Raw genomic sequence first — 22,293 nt, 5'->3', positions numbered from 1 at the left:
TCCGCAGGCTCTCAGAGGAGCTTCGGGAGAAAGAAACTCTTCTCACCAGTCTCATGGAGGTTGCCTTGGGCCAGTCAAGACGCCTCACGGCCATGAGTGCTGCCAAGCAGGACTCCACGCCGTGCCTCTCATCGGAGACAACTTGGACCGAAGTGGTAGTTCACCAGGTAAAAAGACCCAGCGATGGGGGCTCTCCACCCCGCCTAAGTCTGTCTAACAGGTTTGAATTGCTGGCTGACAATGATCCAGCCATCAGGTCTATTGCCCACCCTGCCTGTCAGCAAGCACAACAAGCACAAGCCCCAATGCTCTCGTCGACTCTGCCCCTAGTTCAGGTTGCCGCTGAGGCAAACTGCCGGAGCGCCTCATCTCACACTCTAATGACGCAAGACCTGGCCTCAATTGGGGCAGCAGCTGCTGGCGAGGACACCACCGCAGCAGCGGACAAGTCTCAGCGAAGATCTGCTGCAGTTCGGAATAAGTCATCCTCCTCTCGCTGTAGGCTGTTGAAGAATGCTGTCCTCAGGCGCTCCGGTGACCACACTCATCCAGCTTCAACCAGAGCTGACAGTGTTGGTTGCCTCTGCTCTAACCTGGAGGACCAGGCCGATGTACTCCCTGTGCAGTCGGCTGTGGGCCCATCGCCTTCCATCCCCCACTTGTTCCTCCCATCCACCCTGATTATAGGTGACTCCTTCACCAGATCAATGTGTTTTTTCTATGCTGTTACACACTGTTTACCTGGTGCTTCAGTGTCGACAAACACTGAAAAGCTACGGGAGCTTATTCCCTCAGTCCCAAGCTCCGTCATAAGGATTATTATCCATGTAGGGGCTAATAATGTTGTCACGCAAGGATCCAAGTTGACCAAAGTTGACTTCAACCATCTTTTTATACTTTTGTAAGCAAAGTGGGAAAGTGTTTTTTATCTCAGGACCAACGCCTTCATTGGGCGGTGCCAACTGGCGTTTCAGTAAACTCCTGAGCCTGAATACCTGGCTTCAATGTGCTATAGTGGCCAACAATCTCCTTTTTATTAACAATTTTAACCTGTTCTGGAGTCGTGCTTTATTTTTCAGTGGTGATGGTATTCACCCTAGCAAACTGAGGTCGCAAACATTTTTCATGCGGTGCAGACAGCGGTGCATTTCTCGCACACCGGAAGCTGTTCCTCCACCCCAGGCCCCGGTTCTCCAGTGCTCTGGCCCAGGGGATAGGTCCCCCTGCTGTAACCTCCCAATCCCTGAGCTGCTTAATTCTAGAAAGACGCGATTGCACTGTGCCAAGACTATCGCTCACGGATCTAGAAACAATCTTCCCTCTCAAAAAACATGCACCCTGCCCCCAAAAACAGAAGGCCCTTAAATTTGCCTCCCTGAACATCCAGTCTCTCACAAAAAATCACTTACACTAAATTATTTAATATCTGATCATGGCATTGACATTTGATGTCTTAAGGCCAAAATTTGCTTCTGCGTCTCCGTTTACGGATGGGCGGGCCAACGGATACGCACGGATACGGACGGATAGACTGCGTTCATGGTTCTCCATAGGTTGTGTGTGCTGAAAACAATTCACCGCCAGAAGAATAGGTGGCGCAACGTTTGTTTGTAAGACTTTGTCAGTGTTTATTTGCATCGGTTACCAAGAAGTCGGAGGAAATGTACAAATCAGATTTCTCAAATCTCCTCACAACCCTGTGCCCCACCTTTGCCAGGATGGTGGTACTTGGTGATTTTAATATCCATGTAGATGCTCCCAAGTGCCCTCTGGCCGTTGACGTCCTCAACCTCCTGGATTGCCTCCTGCTCACTCAGCATGTACAAGTACCAACCCATAAACACGGCCACACCCATGTCCTGGACCTAGGCATATCTAACCACAGTGTGGTACTACTGGACACTATGGTTATACCACCTGCCTCCAGCAGCAAGCGTTCCATCACCTGCCGTAAGATCAAGGATATTGACCATGCCCTGCTATCTAACGCTCTCTCCTCTGCCCTGACGGAGCCTGATGTTGCACTTTCACTTGAAGAGCATGTGCACCGCTACAACCGCACTCTTAATGATGGCCTAGACCGGTTTGACCCTAAAAAAACACTGCTGGTGTCCTTCCATTGGTCACCTCCCTGGTTCTCTGACCATTTTAGAGCCCTAAAATCAGAGGTTCAGAAAATGTTGTGCAGATTTAGGCAAACTGGCTTAACTGTCCACAAGCTGTCCTTCAGTGAACGTCAGAAAGTATATTCCTCTGCTCTAAGAGCTACCAGGGCATCTTATTACTTTGACTTTGGCCTTGGAAATCCTAGGCACCTGTTCTCTACGATAAATCAGATGCTCAAACCCTGCAGCTCCTCGACCACTCCTCTGATGACTGCAACCGCTTCATGGACTTCTTCAAATCAAAGGTCGAAAATATCAGGCGCAACATCACCCCCGACCAACCTGATCTTCCCTCGGATCATGCCCCCCATGATGGCCTAGCCTTTGATCACTTTTCTGAGGTCACCCAAGCTGAGCTCTCTAGCATTGTTTTAAATATGAAATATGAACTCCTCTACCAGCTCTTTGGACCCCATCCCCACATCTCTATTGAACGTGCCTTACAGCCGTTGTCCCTATTGCAACCCACATAATAAACAGGTTCCTGTCTACTGGTGAAGTAGCCCCCTCCCTCAAACTGGCAGTCATCAAACTTGTGCTTAAAAAGCACAATCTGGACCCGTACGACCTCTCCAACTACTGTCCCATTTCAAACCTCCACTTCTTAGCAAAGGGAAAGGTCGTCATCCTCCAGCTACATGACCTCCTCTCCCACCAGCTTTATGAATCTTTCCAGTCTGGTTTCAGACCTCTCCATAGCACCGAAACTGCTCTTGTGAGGGTGGTAAATGACCTCCTAAGGTCGTCAGACTCTGGCTCCCACAGTCTACTAATCTTGTTGGATCCAAGTGAAGCTTTTGATACAGTGGACCATGGTATCCTGTATCGGCGCCTCCAGTAGGTGGGAATTACAGGCAATGCCCTGGACTTCTTTTATTCCTATCTCATAGGACAGCAGGAATATGTTGCCCTTGGCAATCTCACCTTGAGCACTAGATGCGTTACCTCCAGTGTCCCCCAGGGGTCAGTCCTGGGGCCCCTGCTCTTCTTAATTTACATGCTGCCCCTGGGAAAAATACTTTGGAGTCATTACATTCAATTTCACTCTTATGCGAATGATACACAAATCTACCTCCGAAATTCACCTGACAAACACCTGGCACTATCACGGACTACCAAATGCCTGGATGACATCCAGCACTGGATGAGCAACAACTCCCTACAGCTAAATGGCAGCAAGTTAGAAGCCATTCTTATTGGCACCCCCCATCAAACAAAAAAGGCCGGTATCACCCACATCACCATAAATGGTCACCCCACCCCTCTCTCCTCACTCATCACAAACCTGAGGTGTCAAGCTGGATTCATCATTGTCCTTTGATCAGATCAGAATCAGAAATACATTTATTAATCCCGGAAGGGAAACTCTTTGTTACAGCAGCTCGCCTTTACTTCAGTGCACATAGGAGAAAGTACTAGCAAAAAATACAATACAATACACTATAAAACAGGTCAGAAAATAAATGAAGTACCAGGTGGGTATAAGTATAAAATGCACACATTAAATCCATCAAACTTCCAAAACTTCATTCTACCACCTGAGAAACATCTCAAGGCTGAGACCCTCTCTACCGAAACATGCTGCAGAATAGCTGGTGCACGCATTCATCAGCTCCCGTCTTGACTACTGCAACTCTCTGCTGGCAGGTCTACCAGCAAAAACCATTCAGAGGCTGCAATATGTTCAGAAGAGTGCTGCCCGGGTTCTCACCCGGACACGGAAATTGGAACACCCCAGTCCTCCACTCCCTCCACTGGCTTCCAATCAACCAATGAATAATTTACAAAGTCCTTCTCCTAGTTCACAAGGCCATGAACACTACCGCTCCAACCTATCTCCAGGACCTCCTCACCCTTCATTTCACATCTAGGATACTTAGGTCCTGAAACTCAAACCTCATTGCGGGACAAAATTTATTAAATGGGAGATCGTGCCTTCTCCCCGCTGGGGCCACGACTCTGGAACAAGCTCCCGGAGATCATTAGGGCCTTAGCACCTCAAAACCTACTTATTTATCTCTGCCTTCACCTAAAGTCCTGGTTACTGTTTTGGTTTCTTTTCTGTGTTGTTTTTAGAATGCATTGTTTTAATTGCTCAGTCCGAAATTAAATACATAAAATGTATTCACAGTTTTTAAATACATATCATTCGATCTCATTATAATCTTGTGAATTATTTAACATTTATTATCTTTTTGTATTTTATATTTTCCTAATTTCTGGTTGTGAGTTAGTTCCTGGACCCCCGGATAAGAAATGGCAGTGCTGTATTGTATGTTGTGTGAGCAAGAGAATGACATAGACACACACAATTTGTGTGAGAGGGAGATAAATTGTTAGGGTTAGTGTCTGTGCGTGCCTTTTGGGAGAGAGCCAACATCAGGAGGGTTATTTGTACCAGCTGACCACACGTTAACTTTCCCCCCCCCCTCCGACACACACACCATCCCCCTGAACCCCCCACTACCTCGTTGAACCCCCACCCCCACTCATGACCTCTGCACCCTCTGGCTGTGTCTCTGCTGTAACCAAGAACATAGGTCCTGCATTGACAACTGAACCTCAAACCAACTGGAGAAGGCTGGAGGGGAGGAAGGAACTGCAAAACTCCTGAGGCCGGTAAGTTTAAAATCGTGCCGGACCCTGTAAGACCGTGGTTGGAAAATTACGTCACTTTTAGCCAAAAAACAAATGTGCAAATGTTTTCTTTTTCAAAAGGACCCATTGGCTATGTAAATGTATTCTTAAAATTTTTTTTTTGCAAATGTGTTTTTTGGAAACATAAAAGTTACGTTGTAATTTTACAACCAGGTCTTAATGTTTTCTAAGACTGCTGAAGGCATTTTGTTGTCTTTGTTAGGACCTTTACAGGCTTAGAGAAGGTGAAGCTGATGTCCTTTTACACAGGGATTGAGATAGGATTTTTGTAGAATCAACTGGAGACTGGAGCTTTACTGTAATTCAGTCAAGACACTCACGTATTAGATTTGAGCATTTATTGATAACCATGACATGGAAATAGGTTTGACTTTGGCGTGGATGAACCTAGGGGAAGCCCTCCCTGCCTCCAGCATTAGCGAGCAACATACATACATAGAATATGAGGCAGGGAGTAAATAGTGATATAATCCCCCTGTTGGATAGAGCATACAGACAACAAGGGGGAGAAGGGGATGGTAGAGGGCGGTAGCAGCACAGATCATACAGCAACCGGTGGTGAGTGTGTGTATATCCGCACAGCTTTTTAATGCCGCCTTATCGGATGTAGCCCACTGGGCTTGTGCTAGTTAACACGTGTTAATGATCGGATGATGCATGATGCCCAAGTTCAATGCCTGATCTGGGCTTCGCTCATGTGTGCTGAGAACACTGATTGTCATCACCTCAAAGCTCATCTCACAAGATTATGTGTCTTTGTGTGTTTTCTGTTTTTGAAAAAAATCTTAGAGGTTTACAAAATATATCGTTAATGTGTTTTTAGCCATTACATTTACAGTCGCTTTGGATAAAACCGTCTGCTAAATGAATAAATGTAAATGTACATTTTGTAGGATTAGATTAATGTTTTTCAAGGGTCACACACCTTTTATTTTGTTTTACTTATTGCTTATATATTTCTTTTTACAAATTTGCTTCTTAGAAAAGTCTGACTTGTTCCGCAAAGGATATAGTTTTAGATACAACAGACAGTCAAGCCAGACTCGCACCCTCATGTCAGCTTTCAAAGCAAACATTCCTCCAGTATTTTCACTAACAACTAAGCAAACCTCTCTTGGATGGACAGCTTCTGGGTGCCCCTGTCCTCCCTTCTGAGACCAGAGGACAAACACACACAGAACCACCTTACACAGGGAAGGAATGTGCTAGTGCAACCAGACTACAAACATTTTTTTTTATCGTTTATTAAGTTTGTTTCTTTCATGTACTTAATTTAGTTAATTAATCATCATTGCAGAAGTGGTAATGTACGAAATTTAGAGGTGTCAATCACTAACTGGGGATTGGGTGACTGCTTGGTTTGTCAGTAGTCTGAAGTAGATAATAGTTTGTGTGCGTGTTTGAACATGTGAAAAGGGTCTGTCTCCTGACAGGAAAAACGTGGCAGAGGATGGGTTTTGCAGGAAACCAAGGAACAGATTTAGTTAATAACTAACACTGTAACAAAGGATTCAAAATAGTCCATAAAAAGTGTATTGTGCTCAAAACGAGAATGAACAGAGCGTTTGTGCTCTCTCTTGCAGCAAACAGTGAAAGAAGTATTCTCCTCACTCATTAATGACCAGTTCAGTTTCAGTTTGCACTTTTTTGCCCCATCTCTATACAGGAATTTGAGTGCGAGACCTGTATATGGCGCTGCAGTGTGTGGTGGTGGCTATGGCCCTGACCCTTCTGGGCTCAAGCCCCAGGGAATGTGCCCCACAGCAGGGTCCGGGAACCGATGAAGATGGCTTTGACCTGGAGAACTACGACCTGACTGGAGAGACAGACTGGGAGAACATGGACCTCAACAGTTACGGGGACAGCTTTGACTACAACGATGTAAACCAAGAGGTGATGAGGACAAACACACATACCAGGGGGGTATTCCAGGTAGCAGGTTTAGTGAACCCTGAAAACCCTGAAAAAAGGCATACACCGGATTTTCAGTTCCAAAAAGAGAGGTTACGAAAACCTTTGGTCGATGTCCAGGGTAACTTACTCAGTGAACCTCAGCTGCTCGCTAGCAGGTTTTCCATGACAAACTCTGCATTCTTACCTATCTCCCCCACTTTCTGAGCCTGATACAGTTGGCAGACATGGGATGTCCTTTCCTGGTTCAACCGACCGATCTCGAACACAATTTATTTTTGCTTAGTTATACGCCAGGAGAGGATTTTAAGGCTGTGATTCGATGTGCTTTAATTCCCTGATGGTACCTAAGTTAACGTTACCGTTTCCTGTCACACTCGGTTATTTATTTTTAGCAACATTCTCAGCCCTTACATCGCTAATGTTACACACTGTGGACGTGCACTCAGAACTGACCAAATGCTTTTTGGCACTGAAATAAAGACAAATAATTGAAATTGTATTTGGTTGCCTACAAATAGAAATTCAACAGTTAATATTTGTATAGGCTATTGTTCCAACAATTAACATCACCTGTGACCATGCACCCTCCTGTAACTGGTGTTCCAAATCTTTTTTCAAGATTAGCCATTATTCTTTTACCCTAAGTAGGCCTACACCATCTCTTGGTCAATTGTGTCACTTTCTTTATGAGATGCAGTTTGTACAACTCATTTACTTGTAACTGGAATACATGAGATTTCATTAAATTCCACAGTTCCACATGCAGAATTCGCCTGCCATTAAATGAACATCTCACTGTATAAGGCATTCATGCTCTGTTCAAAACATATGCCTGACCTGTTCGTAGTATGTTTTTATATTCAATATAACATTGAACATGCTATTTTATTAACTCCACTACTTTTTCACCTCTACTATTAATGGGCAGTGGGGTTAAATGTTCAATGTATGAACTGGCTATTGCATTGAAATGTATGCATTGACTCGGCCAGCATTTGTCTCCCACGCCAATTTTCTCTACACAGCCGTGTTGCTTTTTTCCGGAATATGTGCTCAGATTGACCATAAACACGTTATAAAAATTATATCTGAAGTGTGGTGAAGTAGGACGTTTTTTGTTGCCGTGTGCCATGGAGCTCCATTTATGTTTTATTTTAATAGTTCTCATGCCCTCGCTTAACTCAGAGTGGACATACCCCGAGTTGACCTAAAAAATTCAAATCAGCTTTTCTGGAACCTGCAACTTTTCTGGAGTTTCCCATTTTAAAGTAGATCAACTCAGAGTTTAGGGTTAGGCTCAGAGTTTCTTAAACCCGCACCTGGAATACCCCCCAGGTTTTCCAGCTCAATTCCTATTTGTAAAGCCACTGTGGTCCCTCCTGTGATGCCAACTCGTCCTTAATTGACTCACTGTGGGAATTCAGGAAGCCATCCTGGAGAGCCTCGTTGTTCCATCCGCTTTTCACAGTTAGCGTCCAAAACTCAATGGCAAAGGCCGCCTCGCTTCAGGAACCCTGGCAGAGGGACAGGAGCCGTTAACCTGCCGGGTTTTATTCCCTCATAGCTACACACACTGTCAACAACAGGATTTACTGTGGCAGGGAAGTGCATACAATAAACATATACAGATCAACAAAAAAACTAATAATGTTGAAAAAGCTGAATGTATAAATGCAATTTAAAGGTCTAATACTAAAGAGCTACCATGTCCTAGAGAGCTAAACAATATACTAAAGAGCTAAACAATGTAGATATAAAATAGATATGAATATAAAATATACAATTTGAAATGTTACATGGTGAAATCAGGCAGCATAATGCAAAATTAATTGTGAAAAATTAATTGTGCAAAAAGGTGGTGAATTATAAATATAGATCAAGTGTTCTCAGTGCGAGTCCTTGGCCTTGTAGAAGAGGCCAGCAGCGGATGGGAAGAAACTGTTCTTATGTCTCCCTCTGTGCCATGCATGCGTGTAAAAAGGGCTATACAAATACATTTTTTAAATAATAATATTAATAATAAATTTCATTTCTAACGCACCTTTCATCCAAAAACAGATCTCAAAGTGCTGCAGTTAAGATTATAAAAGAAGCTAAAACATCAATATAAAATACAATTAGATCATTTAAACTCATAAGATCTGCTAAAAATAAATGTTTTTAGTCCTTTTTTCAAAAGTCTGAGGGCTTCATGCACTAACGCTTTTGCACCCAGGCGTATTTGTTTCGCAATTTGCACGTAATAGCATGGCGAGGTATGTACAAACATGCCACACTGAAGTAAAAGTGCAGACTGCCTGTCTGCGGGAACTGAAAATGTCAAATTGCGCTTTTCCGTGTCATGCATATGCATTCACAGGAGGAAGTGGAAAGTGGGAGTTCCCCAGAGATGGCAGGAGATGCGTAAAGTGTGACTAATTATACATTCCGCGGAATGTACAGAAACCGCCCGTGAAAGCGTGCTTCCATTTTGCAGTGAAAATGATCCGCTTTTTAAAATGATCCGCTGCATCCTGCTGCATCCTGGTGAAATGGCAGCCGTAACCCGAGCAAGACAAAGACATAGGCCAAAGAATTTTGGCCACAAGGATCACACTTTTTGAGTTGAGTGAACACAAAATCATTACACATTACAGATTAAGCAGCCATGCAATATTACAGTAACTCGAAGAAATCAAAGATTACAACGAATCTCCGACTCATCGTTCACATTCCTTTCCGGCAGTTGTTAAACTCCTCGCTACATTACAAATATTGGCATCAGGATTATTTAACAGTCATCGCTGTTTTGACTTTGGTGGCTGATCCGTGATAGAAAGAGAGAAGGAGGCCCATTCAATTACGCGTTTAAATGGTCGCAATGTACGGTATAGTGGGCTGACAAAGGCGCTGTTTACCCGATGACCTGCAGGTTTCGTAAATACATAAATAGGGAGTCAGGTGGCTGAGCGGGTAGAGCATCGGGCTGGTAATCAGAAGGTTGCCGGTTCGATTCCCAGCCAGTGCACATGACGTTGTGTCCTTGGGCAAGGCACTTCACCCTACTTGCCTCGGGGAGAATGTCCCTGTACTTACTGTTAGTCGCTCTGGATAAGAGCGTCTGCTAAATGACTAACTGTAAATACGATTGAACGATTATTTCAGGTAGGGGGGAGCATTGCCATGGATGCACTGATGGGTGAGAAGGGAGACCTTGAATTCTATCCTGGCAGAAACGGGAAGGCAATGAAGTGAATGGAGAATGGGTGTGATGTGGTCGTATTTACGCACTCATCAAGATCCTTGCTGCACTGTCCCGTTTTTCGGCATCAGTTTAGGTGAGAGTGGAATGGAGTTTAGCAATATTTCTGAGAAGGTAGAAAGAAATCTTGCCGAGGTTTTTGATATGGGCTTCAAAGGTGAGTTGTGGGTCAAATTTTACACCAAGATTGGTGACAGTTGTGGTAAGGGGAATGTCATGGCCAGAAATGGTTATACCGGTTACGGAGGATGACTGGATTTGATGTGAGGTGTCAACAAGAATTGCCTCAGTCTTGGAGCTGTTTAGCTGAAATCGTGTTTCATCCACACCTTTATCTCCTCAAGACAGGTGGTGAGTGAAGACATAGATTATTTTTTTGAAAAGCAGAGGGTGTGTTTCTGATTTCATGTACAGTTGTGTGTCATCGGCATAGCAGTGAAATGACACACCATGGCGGCGAATGACATGGCCGAGGGGGAGGATGTAGGTGATGAAGAGGACGGGGCCCAGGACTGACCCCAGGGGGACCCCGCAGGTGACTGTGTGTTGCCGGGACCTTGCACTTCCATGTGAAATGTATTCCGTTCTGTCAGTGAGGTATGATTTAAACCAGAGCAGTGTCGGTGAGTCCAGGCCGGTTGAGGAGTATACCATGATTCACAGTCTCGAACGCAGCAGACAGATCAAGGAGTATAAGGAGAGAAGGTGAGCCAGCATCAGCTGCCATTTGTAGGTCGTTTGTGACTAACCAGGGATGTTTTTGTGCTGTGAGCAGAGCGGAAACCAGACTGAATTTTTCGAACAGGTTGTTATGTTTAAAATGGTCCTGGAGGTGTACAGCAACAACTTTTTCCAGTACTTTGGAGAGGAATGGAAGATTTGTAATAGGCTTGTAATTTGCAAATACATCCGGATCAAGGGTGGGGTTTTTGAGAAGTGATCTGATTATGGCAGTTTTTAGAGCAGATGGAACATTTCCAGACTGGAGGGAGTGGTTTATTATAGTGGTAATCAGAGGGCTTATAGGTGTTTGCTTTCATTAGAGCTGTGGGAATGGGGTCAAGGGCACAGGTGGCGGGTTTCATCCTTTTAATTATCTTCTGAGCCTCTTGTTGTTATATTTCTGGAAAGTAGTGTAGGGGCTGGGAGATTGCAAACTGTAAGTGAACAGTCAGGGCGGGTAGTGTTGAGGAACCAGGAAAGGTAAAATGAATCAAATCTATTTTTGTTTAGAAAAGGGTTACAGTGCTCTTCTGTAGTTTCTTTAAGTGAGGGGGTTTGAGGTTTGAGAAGATGATTTACGGTGGAAAACAGCTGTTTAGAGTTTCCGGGATTGTTTCTGATGACGTTGGAGTAGGACTGTGACTGTGCCTCTGAAAGTGTCTTTGAGTAGTCCTGTGGCTTTGTATCTCCTCTACATGGCACGCCTAGCAGCCTTCATTTTTCATAGCTCACCGATGTACCAGGGGCTGATCAGGAGAAAGTGACCGTTCTAGTTTTGACCGGGGTGTGAAGATCCAGAATGCTCCTGAGAGTATTATTGTAATAATCCACTGAGTCCATGGCTGATAAACACTACAGAAAAGAGATGCTGGAGGTCAGACGCCATAGTCTCTGGGTTGATGTTTTTTCAGATTTCTGAAGCAGATTGATCGTTTGGGCTTGATGAGGGTGGACGGTGAAGACATTATAATGGAGATGGCCTTGTGGTCAGAGACACCCAGATCATACATCAGAATATTGCTGAGATGAGCAGAGTTTGTAATGGCAGGTGGAGGAATTTAAATGAATATTCATATCTCCAAGTAAGATGATATTGGCAGACCTTGTACAGAAGGTTGAGAGAAGGTTGGACATCTCTTGGGTGAAAGAAGAGTTTGGTTTGGGTGGATGGTAGATAAGAAGTATCGTCGTAGAGAGAGGGGGCTTACATTTAAATGCAAGGCATTCAAATGAAGACAACTCAGGCAGGGTTATAGGGACAAGATCAGATCACTCCGGTAAATGACAGCCAGACCACTAGGTTTCTGTAAGGCACATCAAATCCAAACACTTACCCAGAATAGGGTCATGTATGAGGCAAGATTTGTTTGTGATGGATTGTGCATTAAAAAGTTAAATCTTGATGCCTGGTGCAGCAGTAACTCTGTGTATTGGTTGGAGTAGTCTGAAATCCACTCCACATTTACCAACCCAGTCAGTGCGTAGTGTTGTCCTGGAGACTTCAGCGTTACTAGTCCTAGGAGTGGCAGCGCCCTGATGACGTGTTCGAGATGCGACGGTGCGTACGCCAGACCAGAGGGATGGGATGTTGTGATCAGACTGAGAGAGAACAGACTTTTGACTGTAACTTCTGTAAATGTAACGGGCCGGCGAACAAATCCAAGTTGTTCAATGACTGTTATGCACTATGGAGGGTTGTAGTTGTTGAAAGTCTTCAGTTGGGTGGCGGAATAGTTCAGCATCATTCCAGTTGTGGAGAGCGGTCTGCTAGCCATTTGCTCGTGATGCACAGAGGAGGGCCGTCGGCCACAGTAAAAGGCAACAGTGAGTTTGGGTGAAAAAGCCTCACGGTAGTAGGCAGCGATGGAAAACTGCTAAGTAGACAGCCGCTTGGGTCGGCGGAATCCATGCAGAGCACAAATAAATCCACAATGATTTCTAGTGACCAACGACACTAGTATAAGTTACTCGATGTAGTACAGGTCGATAAAGGTTGTACTGTAAGCTATACTAAAACAACAGCGGTTGCGCTGCAAAGAAATTCGGATTTTGGTTTTCGGTTAGAGAAGCTGCAAACAAGCCACGCCGGCGTCCTTTCTCAAGTTTTGGTCCTGATGGACCGTAGCCTTCTGCCGGAGGGGAGTAGCTGGAACAGAGAGTGTCCAGATTGGGAGGAGTCGGCCACAATCTTCCTCACTTGCCTCAGGGTCTTCGAGGTGTGCAGGTCCTCGAGGGTAGGTAGATTGCAGCCAATCACCTTCCCAGCTGTGCGGATGATACGCTGCAGTCTGCTCTTGTCCTTGGCAGTGGCAGCAGTGTATCAGATGGTGATGGAGGATGTGAGGATAGACTCAATGATGGCTGTGTAGAAGTGCCCCATCATTGTTTTTTGGAAGTTTGAATTTCTTCAGCTGCCACTGTCCTGAAGCAGAGCGGGGATGATGGTGAGACTGCGCTCCTTTCAGTCACCACTGCCCTCCAGTTTGCCAGAGCAGCTTCAAGGTCATCCGTCATCATTCTGCTGGACCTTTCTGCAGCGTTTGATATGGTTAACCACCAGATCCTGCTCTACAGACTTTCTGAGATGGGCATCACTGGCACTGCACTCCAGTGGATCTCATCCTACCTGTCGGGAAGTTCCTACCAGGACTCCTGGGGAGGCAAACTGTCAGACCCTCACCAGCTCTCCACTGGTGTCCTACAGGGCTTTGTCCTTGGACCCCTCCTCTTCTTTCTGTACACCACCTCACTTGGACCAATCATCACCTCCCATGGCTTCTCCTACCACTGCTACTCTGATGACACGCAGCTGTACCTGTCGTTTCCCCGACCGATCCGGGGATATCAGCTAGGATTGAGGCCTGCCTCGCAGATATCTCCGCCTGGATGACCGACCACCACCTCCAGCTGAACCTCACCAAAACAGAGCTTTTCATCATCCCGGCCAAACCCTCCATCTCCCACAACCTCTCAATCACCCTGGGATCTGCGACAGTGACCCCTTCATCCACTACCAGGAACCTTGGGGTTACCATGGATGACGAGCTCTCCCTCACGGCCCACATTGCTGCAGTCTCCCGGTCGTGTAGATTCACCCTCTACAACATCCGGAAGATCAGGAGATACTTGTCTGAGCACTCCAACCAGCTGCTTGTCCAAGCACTTGTCCTATCCAAGTTGGACTACTGCAACCTACCCAGACGCTCCCACGTTACTCCGCTCCTCATCTCCCTCCACTGGCTTCCCATCACGGCCCGTATCAGATTCAAGACGCTGGTACTGACCTTCCGAGCAGTGAACGGGACTGCACCCGACTACATCAAGTCTCTCCTGCAGCCCTACACCCCCACCCGCCACCTACGGTCTTCTACAGACAACCGCCTGGTGGTCCCACTGCTCAGGACCGTCCGGTCCCAACACAAGCTCTTCTCCTGTCTGGCCCCCCAGTGGTGGAATCAACTCCCCACCTCCATCAGAGACAGACTGTCTCTCCACCTTCAAGAGAAGGCTCAAGACGCACTTGTTCTGGGAGTACAACGGTACTTAGGAATGGTTTGCTGAACCCAATGCTAGTTTCCTCAAGGATCACAATGACTCTTGCTTAGAGACTTGTTGCTCTTGTTGATTAGTGAGTTAGTAACTGATTTAAACTGTTGTATTCGTTGCAAAATATTCTATTTTAGTTCATTTTATTTTTATTTAACTGCTGCTTGGTTTTCTGCAGGTACACTTGCACTTAGAGATTCATGTTGTTTAATTGTAACTTGCTTAACTACATCCTCTTATGGTTCTTCCCTTTGGCATTTATTTTGTGGTTGTTCACAATGTGTGCTTCTTGTTTTGGCTACCTGCAATGCTTTGGGGCTATCTTGTTGTTATTATCAGTGACCTATGCACTTTGTAAAGTTCTCTCTTGGAAGTCGCTTTGGATAAAAGCATCTGCTAGATGAATAAATGTAAAATGTGTTGAAGGCAGAGCTGAAGTCCCCAAACAGGATCCTGGCGCTCAAAAGACTTCATTACCACAGAGGTCGGGCGATGGGTCTTTAATCATTAAGTCCAGTTGGCCTTCGCTTTTTGGGCACGGGAATGATGGTGGAGGACTTGAGACAGGCTGGCACATGCCATGTCTCCAGGGAGGTATTAAAGATGTTGGTGAACACCGGAGACAGCTGGTCAGCACAATGCTTGAGGATGGCTGGAGAGACAGAGTCTGGCCCAGCTGCTTTGTGTGGGTTCTGCGTCTTGAACAGTCTTCTCCTGCCTGAATGGATAGAGTCGTCTCTGTGGTGGTGGTGGTGGGGGGGGGGGTGCTCTTGGGTGGGTAGGTGTTGATCAAGGCAGCCCAATTGTCTTTCAAATCTACCATAGAACTTGTTCAGGTTATTGGCCAGGCGAGAGTCGTTAATGGTGTGGGGGGTTCTGGCTTGTAGTTGGTGATCTGCCTGAGCCCTCTCCAGACAGAAGCAGAGTCATTAGCCGAGATTTTGTGTTTTAGTCTCACCACCTTGCTAAACTTGTTCTTCGACTCCTTGAATCTGTTTCTATCCCCATTCCTAAACGCTTCCTCCTTCTCCAACCTCAAACTTCTGAGTTTTGCTGTGAACCAGGTTTTGTCGTTGTTGTATCTCACCCTGGTGCATGTTGGTGTACAGCGGTGTCACAGCCTCTGTGAGCTCATCCAGACCAGTGGTAGCAGTCATGAACATATCCCTGTCAGTACAGTCCAAGCACGCCCGCAGATCCTCCATAGACTCACTGGTCCACTGTTTTGATGTCCTCACAGCAGGTCTACAGAGCTTAAGTTTCTGCCTGTATGCAGGAATCAGGTAGCCTGACGTTGTCATACTCATAATTCTAGTCAGAATATGAGTTCTGATAACTCTCCGTTGGGCTGTGACTATGGGGCGTGTTTCAACCGAACTCTTAAAACAAATGCCTCTTTGCTCAATTGGATAGACCTACAACCAATCATAGCAACATAATATGTTGTTTGTTGAAAACGAATTCAACCCAAGCGCTCTTTTGTGACGTTGTTGATTACGTTACTGTTGATCATCTGTCCATCATTGTATAAAGCCCGCCCTGGCAATTTCATTGGTCCGCCCAGCTCCTGGTTTTATATAGTTTGTCCCCAATACGAGCCCCTCCAGACCCAACTTCTAAGTTGGGCTGGAAGCCAGGCTAGGAATCCGGTGGACCATGGCATGGTCAGTGTCCCAGTGCTGCTCGGGGGACAGCGTGGTAGGCTTTACTGACCATAGTGTAGCAGTGGTCCAGTGTTCCCTTCTTTGGTAAGGCATTTGATGAATTGTCTGTATTTGGGGAGTTTGTGGCTGTGATTACCTATGTTAAAGTCGCCGAGTACGATAACCAGGGAATCCGGATTTGCTTGCTCCACACTCAGAATCTGGTCGGCGAGCATGTGTTGGGCCTTTTGACGTTGGCCTGTGGACCCGGCGGCAAGTAAACTCCGACCAGAAAGAGCAACGCAAATTCGCGAGGCGAATAGAAAGGTTTACAGTTTATAAAAAATTAGATCCGGAGATAAATGTAGCTGAATCTCTGTCATATTTACACACCAGCCATTGTTAGTGTAAAAACAAATACCACTGCCTTTTGTTTTGCCGGAGACTGCTATGTTCCGATCAGCTCTCAGGAGTTGAAAGCCTGTCAGTTGTAACGCGGTGTCCGGGATCAAATCACGGTCTTTCAAGTTTTTCACCATCACTAGCTGAAGTTCGTCCATTTTGTTGCACAGTGAACGTACATTGGAGAGGAAAAAACTTGGAAGCACAGTTCGGATCCCGCGTCTGCGTAGCTGCACTAGCGCACCCCCTTGCTTTCCCCTTTGACAGCATTTCGTTGCATGAGCAAGGCCTAGCACGGCTTTCACAAGAATGCCCACTAATTCTGCCGCTGGATGCAGAAAAGTGTAAAGTGTTTATAAGTTTGTCTCTGGTTAGAGAACTTCAAAAATCCTGTCAGAACACTGAACTAACAGACAATACAAGAGAAACAGGGCGCATTGACCCTCTGAGGCTGCCATCATCAGCGCCATTTTGGTGATCTCATCATACCTTTCCTTTAACTGGCAGATTGAGGTGGGAACTGTTGCCCCGGCAGCCGCTGCCACCCCTCCTCATGCCACTGCGCCCCCTGAGTATGAAGAGGGGGGAGCGCTGCCCCCTCGGCCGACCACTCCCCCGCCACCCGTCACCCTGGACTTCAGAGGACCGGGTTTGTTTGGCCCTGAGACTGGCCTGGGTAAGTCACTGCACTGTGTGTTTGTGTGATCATAACCCAGATCTAGTAGATATGAAAATGCATTTATCATGGTAGACGCTACAACAGATACATCCCGCAAAAGTCTTAACATTTTAGACAGTCCTATCAGGAGAAAATGCACACAAAATAACAAAATGCCTTCCCTTCATCCCAATCCTTAGCTTGACTCTTAATATCCTCCGCTGATTCTGAAAGCTTTTGCTATAATATTGTATGAAGAGCTGACAATAAAAAGAACATATCTACCATATATATCTTAATTCCCAAAACTTAATGTAGATCATCAGTACATTTGTAAAACATTGGTAAACTGTCAACAGAATATAATTTATATATCTGATAATCTGGTTGATGTTGAGATTAAGTTTAAGGTTTCGGAAAGTTCATAAAGGAATTCTGGTGTCTTATTAAGTTCACATACTCCCCCCTGTTTACCTCAAACAAAGTGTCCCCATGATAAACACAGATGCCAGTTTAGCTCGTAAGCTTTGATTGGTCTGTAAACACCCAAGCAGCAAGGTTTCCAATCGGCTTCACATTCTCAGTCAATGGTTCCAATAGGCGCATCTTCCATTTCCAATAAGTTACGTTTGCACGTAACTTTGTGTTTGAAAAACAATATAAACCTTTCATGATGTCTGTTTTTCAAAATAAGCTGTTAAACCCAGATGTGGAGAACATGCCCCCCCCCCCCCCCCCCCACTGCGTACACTCTAATAGTGTACCGGACTGCCACGTGTTCTGCATGCCACATACGTTCAGTATTTTCCACTCTGATATTCATTACCATACATTTATTGGGACAAATGGAAATGTGGCTAAATTAAGTTGAATATACATACATTTTTGCCATAACCTATTCTGAATCAGAATCAATGATGGCTGTGTAGACGTGCACCATCATTGTCTTTGGCACGTTGAATTTCTTCAGCTGCAACAGGAAGCATCCTTTGTTGTGTTTTCTTTGTGAGGGAGCTGATGTTCAGTTCCCCCTTGAGGTCCTGGGAGAGGATAGTGCCCAGGAAGCGGATGGACTCTACTGTGTTGACTGGAAGGTCGCACAGGGTGATGGGGCTAAGTGGGGCTGAGTTCTTCTTGAAGTCCACAACCATCTCCACTGTCTGAAGAGCATTGAGCTCCAAGTTGTTTTGGGTACACCAGGTCACCAGGTTGTCAGCTTCCCAAACTAATAGATTAGGAAAATTGGGAATAAGGTATCATGTAACTAAATAAATATCTTGAAATGCCCAAAGTTAGTTTTTGTTTTTGTGATTTGATGGACTATGACTATCTTATTCACAAATTAAATTTCTGACCAATGTTATTGACCCATATTTCTACTGCAGTACTACTTTTTGCAGTATTCCCCCATTTTGGGGGGAATATTTTTATAATATATGTATGATAAACATATGCCGCACATTTTTCTTGCTTTTAGATAGTGTTGATGGAGACACACTAAGACTACACTGTTATTGCTAACATTACAATGTCATCCCTCTTTCTGCAGGAATGCCCACGTGTCTGTTGTGTGTATGTATCGGAGGGAGTGTGTACTGCGATGACATCGACATAGAACAGATCCCTCCTCTTCCTAAAGATACAACACATTTCTATGGCCGCTTCAACCGGATCAGACATGTCAAGAATACTGACTTTGTCAACCTTAGTAAGTATACACCAGTGACGAACCGTGAGTACTACAGCTGGGCCTTAACCTCAGCCATCACCGCCGAGAAAAAAATAATCACGGAGAAAAGCAACAATACGATTAATTGAATGGGTTAAACAAGTGCAATCCTTTAATTAGCTAAGGATGACACGGATGTAAACAAATAGACCATAACGTCAATAACATCTGTTCAGGCACACTCAGTACAACGCTCGCCTTCTGCGTAGGAGTAACGCGTATCTATTAAGTGATAATACTTGAATCTGAAGTAGTACACTAACTAAACTGGTAAATAAATGATAGAGATGGAGCTGCATATTTCTTTCACCTTTCATGTTCATCTTGACATTAGCTATAGCTATAGAGCGCAAGCTAACCCCAGTGTCATGGCAACTGAACGTCATCGTATCTGAAAAGTTCCGGGGACCCCGTCCACCATAGCCATAAAATGACAAATTTTCCGACTTAAGGAGACGTTTATAACTCCTCCCCGACAGCAAGCGGCAACTCTCGCTGGTCGTTTCATGCAGCCACAGCCGATGTCGAACGCACCTATTGGTTTACGGAACACTAGATTGGCTTTGCAAAAAAGAAAATTGATACGGAGCGTTCTATGAACGGAATTACGCATTTTAAATATTGCTTGATCATTTGATCGTGGGAAGCCGAAATCGAGATCGTGATTAAAATTCGATGATTCATGCAGCCCTAGTATTAAATATATTTATATTTATAAGTTGTTTAGGCCTTCTCTGAAGGCGTAGAAGGCCCTGAAGGTTCCCCACTGGTATACACACACCTGGCACATTGTGCGCCCAGGGCGCCCCCCGTCGGCCGCCCCCTGACATCCCACGAAACAAGCACCGCTACTACCTGGCGGGGATAAACGAAGGAAAATGCTGCACGGCACTGTCTCAGCAAGCAGGGGTGCCTGCAGCTGCCTGAAGGGGGCGTCAATATGCCAATTCCCCACAAACAGAAATTATAAATAAGAGAAAACCGCGCAGAGATTTCTTTTTTTAAATGCTCGTGCGCCCCCACGTGACATGAAAAAATGCCGCCCCAGTCTGCCCGTGCCTAAATCGCCCCTGCAGGCACACACTGAATGATGGGAGAGAAGTAGCCTTCAGATACCAGCCCCACACTACCTACCACCCTAACCATCAAGTTGCAATGCTTGTGTTGACAAGACTGAAGGGATTTTAACAAGAGTAATATGATTCATTCCTATGTTCGAGACAATCTTAATGCAGCTTTTGATTACTTTCATTCCTTCCTGTGTTCTAAAAGACATGATGCAATTTTTGATTACTTGTATTCATTCCCTTTTTCCAGACAAACTGAAGCGCATTGATCTCACAGGGAATCAGATTTCTGGGATCGATAAAGATGTGTTCCTACCCCTGCCCCAGCTCGAGGACCTGCTATTGGCTGACAACAACCTGCACATCCTCCCAGCGCTGCCAGCCACCATGAGACTCATCGACTTCCGCAGCAACCTCCTGACCTCCGCCGGCGTGCAGCAGGAAGCCTTCAAGGTATATGCAGATGTTGCAGGCTGGTTTTGCCCAGCCCAGCCCAAATCAACACACTCATGCTGAAATATGCATTTTCTTTTCAAGGCACATTATGTTTCCATACTTGATGTATGCTGTTTAAACACACACACTTGTTGAGGATGAGCTCCTATATCTTTGCATAACATTCCTAAAGTCTTTAGACTCTGACGTGAACCAGACGATACTATGCTCAGGCTGTAGGTCTGCAGACTGAGCCATAACTGGGGAGAGAGCAGCTTGAAGTTGTGGAGGCGGGGCTCCACCTAATGGCCGTAATATATTTTGTCCTTTCTACCTGGACAGGATATTAGTCAACTAGAGTTCCTGTATCTCTCCAATAACAAGCTAGACTACATCCCCACGCCTCTGCCAGAAAGTCTGCGAGTGTTACACCTGCAGGTGGGTAAACACAACACACACACACACACTCACACACTCTTCTCTTTCTCACTCCTTCCTACTTCTCTTTTGTCCCTGTAGAACAACAACATCCAAAGTCTGAGCGAGGACACGTTCTGTAATCGTCACAACCGCAGCTACGTCCGGCGCCCCCTGGAGGACATCCGGCTGGACGGGAACCCTCTGCACCTACGCTGGTGGGGCCGGGCCTACACCTGCCTGCCACGCCTCCCCATCGGGGGGTTCTGAGGGGGGAAGGGGGAAACTCTTTCTGTAGGGGAGGGGGGAGGGAGGGGGCACTCTCTCTGTAGGGGAGGGAGGAGGCACTCTCTGTAGGGGAGGGGGGGGAGGGGGCACTTTCTCTGTAGGGGAGGGGGGTGGAGGGGGCACTCTCTCGGGGGGGGGGGGGAGGGAGGAAGGGGGCACTCTCTCTGTGGGGGGGAGGGGGCACTCTCTCTGTAGGGGAGGGGGGGGGCACTCTCTCGGGGGAGGGGAGGGAGGGGGTACTCTCTCTGTAGGGGAGGGGGGGACACTCTGTCTGTAGGGGAGGGGGGAGGGGGCACTCTCTCTGTAGGGGAGGGGGGAGGGAGGGGGCACTCTCTCTGTAGGGGAGGGGGGAGGGAGGGGGCACTCTCTTGGGGGGAGGGAGGGGGCACTCTCTCGGGGGGGGGGGGGGGGGGGGCACTCTCTCATGGGGGGAGGGGGTGAAGTTCTGTAGGGATGAAACTTGTATGGATCCTTAAAGGCGCTGGACAAAAAAGTTTCTTACCATTGGCAGACCAACTATTAGCATGTTGTAACCAAACACTGCCAAATAACTTAGTAAGTAGCTTGCATTATTTTTCCAATGAATTAAACTGTTGTGTTTAAAGTGTTGTTTTTTATATAACATGATTTTTATTTGTTGACTGATTTGATGTTAAGATGTCTCGAAAATTAAAGCAGTTACTACTGGAAACTAAACTTGATTCAATGGTTGTTACCTGAGTGCAGTTCTGTCAACTTCCCACATGATGGCATCTCTCACATTCTATTGAGGCGCAAAACATTTTCATGACACATAAATACCTTAGTTTATGAATAATCAGAAATAAATCATGTTTTTTCCACATTGACAAATATTCAGGGATACCCTCACATACTTGCTTTCCAGATCTATAAACTGTTTATATAAGTGAAGATGGCCTTAATCTCATGTTCGTGTATTAATGCAGTACATTAATTTTATTGATGATTGTTAAGAGGAGTAATGTTAATTTGAGCATAGTAATTTGAATATATAATCAATATAATTAATACATTGTGAAATAGTTTGAACAAAATAATAGCAGAGAAGAAAACTACTCTAAACCAAGGTTTTTTTCTTCTTGTCTGTCTTCTGTGTTTATTTCCTTCTTGCTACAGTTATATATTGTATACTTTCACTTTCTACCTACTCAGATCTACAAAGATCCACTTCTAATTTTAAATGAACGTTTGTGTGCTGCAGGTGGTTGCTTAGGTTAAATGATGACGTCTACAGTTACACACCTATCCTGACGTGTTATTAATTCACCTTCTTTTAGCTTTTCCATTGATCTAAACCACTGATTAACGACAACTATTTTACAATCTGGTTCATGAAATACGTAAAGCAATGCTAGTAGCTTCAGGAGAAAGAAAATATAAGAACAT

The 22,293-nt window shown here is 45.5% G+C and overlaps 1 protein-coding gene across 1 annotated transcript; it reads left to right on the top strand.

Annotated features, from left to right (window-relative positions):
* The first annotated feature begins 6,512 nt into the window (after positions 1–6,512).
* Positions 6,513–20,868, top strand: optc (opticin). The gene is made up of 6 exons (XM_084705729.1): positions 6,513–6,716; positions 16,800–16,968; positions 18,500–18,658; positions 19,997–20,199; positions 20,524–20,619; positions 20,701–20,868. The coding sequence occupies exons 1-6, from the start codon at positions 6,513–6,515 to the stop codon at positions 20,866–20,868; spliced, it is 999 nt and encodes a 332-aa protein (XP_084561855.1).
* The last annotated feature ends 1,425 nt before the right edge of the window (positions 20,869–22,293 follow it).

This window comes from Hypomesus nipponensis, chromosome 9, assembly GCF_054491055.1.
Source record: "Hypomesus nipponensis isolate SF chromosome 9, ASM5449105v1, whole genome shotgun sequence".
NCBI lineage: Eukaryota > Metazoa > Chordata > Actinopteri > Osmeriformes > Osmeridae > Hypomesus > Hypomesus nipponensis.
This window is presented reverse-complemented; position numbering and strand designations above follow the sequence as displayed.

What these genes read in the sequence shown, in the direction of transcription:
- optc (XM_084705729.1), top strand. Translation starts at nt 6,513, where the DNA reads ATGGCGCTGCAGTGTGTGGTGGTGGCTATGGCCCTGACCCTTCTGGGC. An exon ending in ACAACGATGTAAACCAAGAG is followed by an intron (nt 6,717 to 16,799) that starts GTGATGAGGACA and finishes TTTAACTGGCAG; the next exon opens with ATTGAGGTGGGAACTGTTGC. An exon ending in TGCGAGTGTTACACCTGCAG is followed by an intron (nt 20,620 to 20,700) that starts GTGGGTAAACAC and finishes TTGTCCCTGTAG; the next exon opens with AACAACAACATCCAAAGTCT.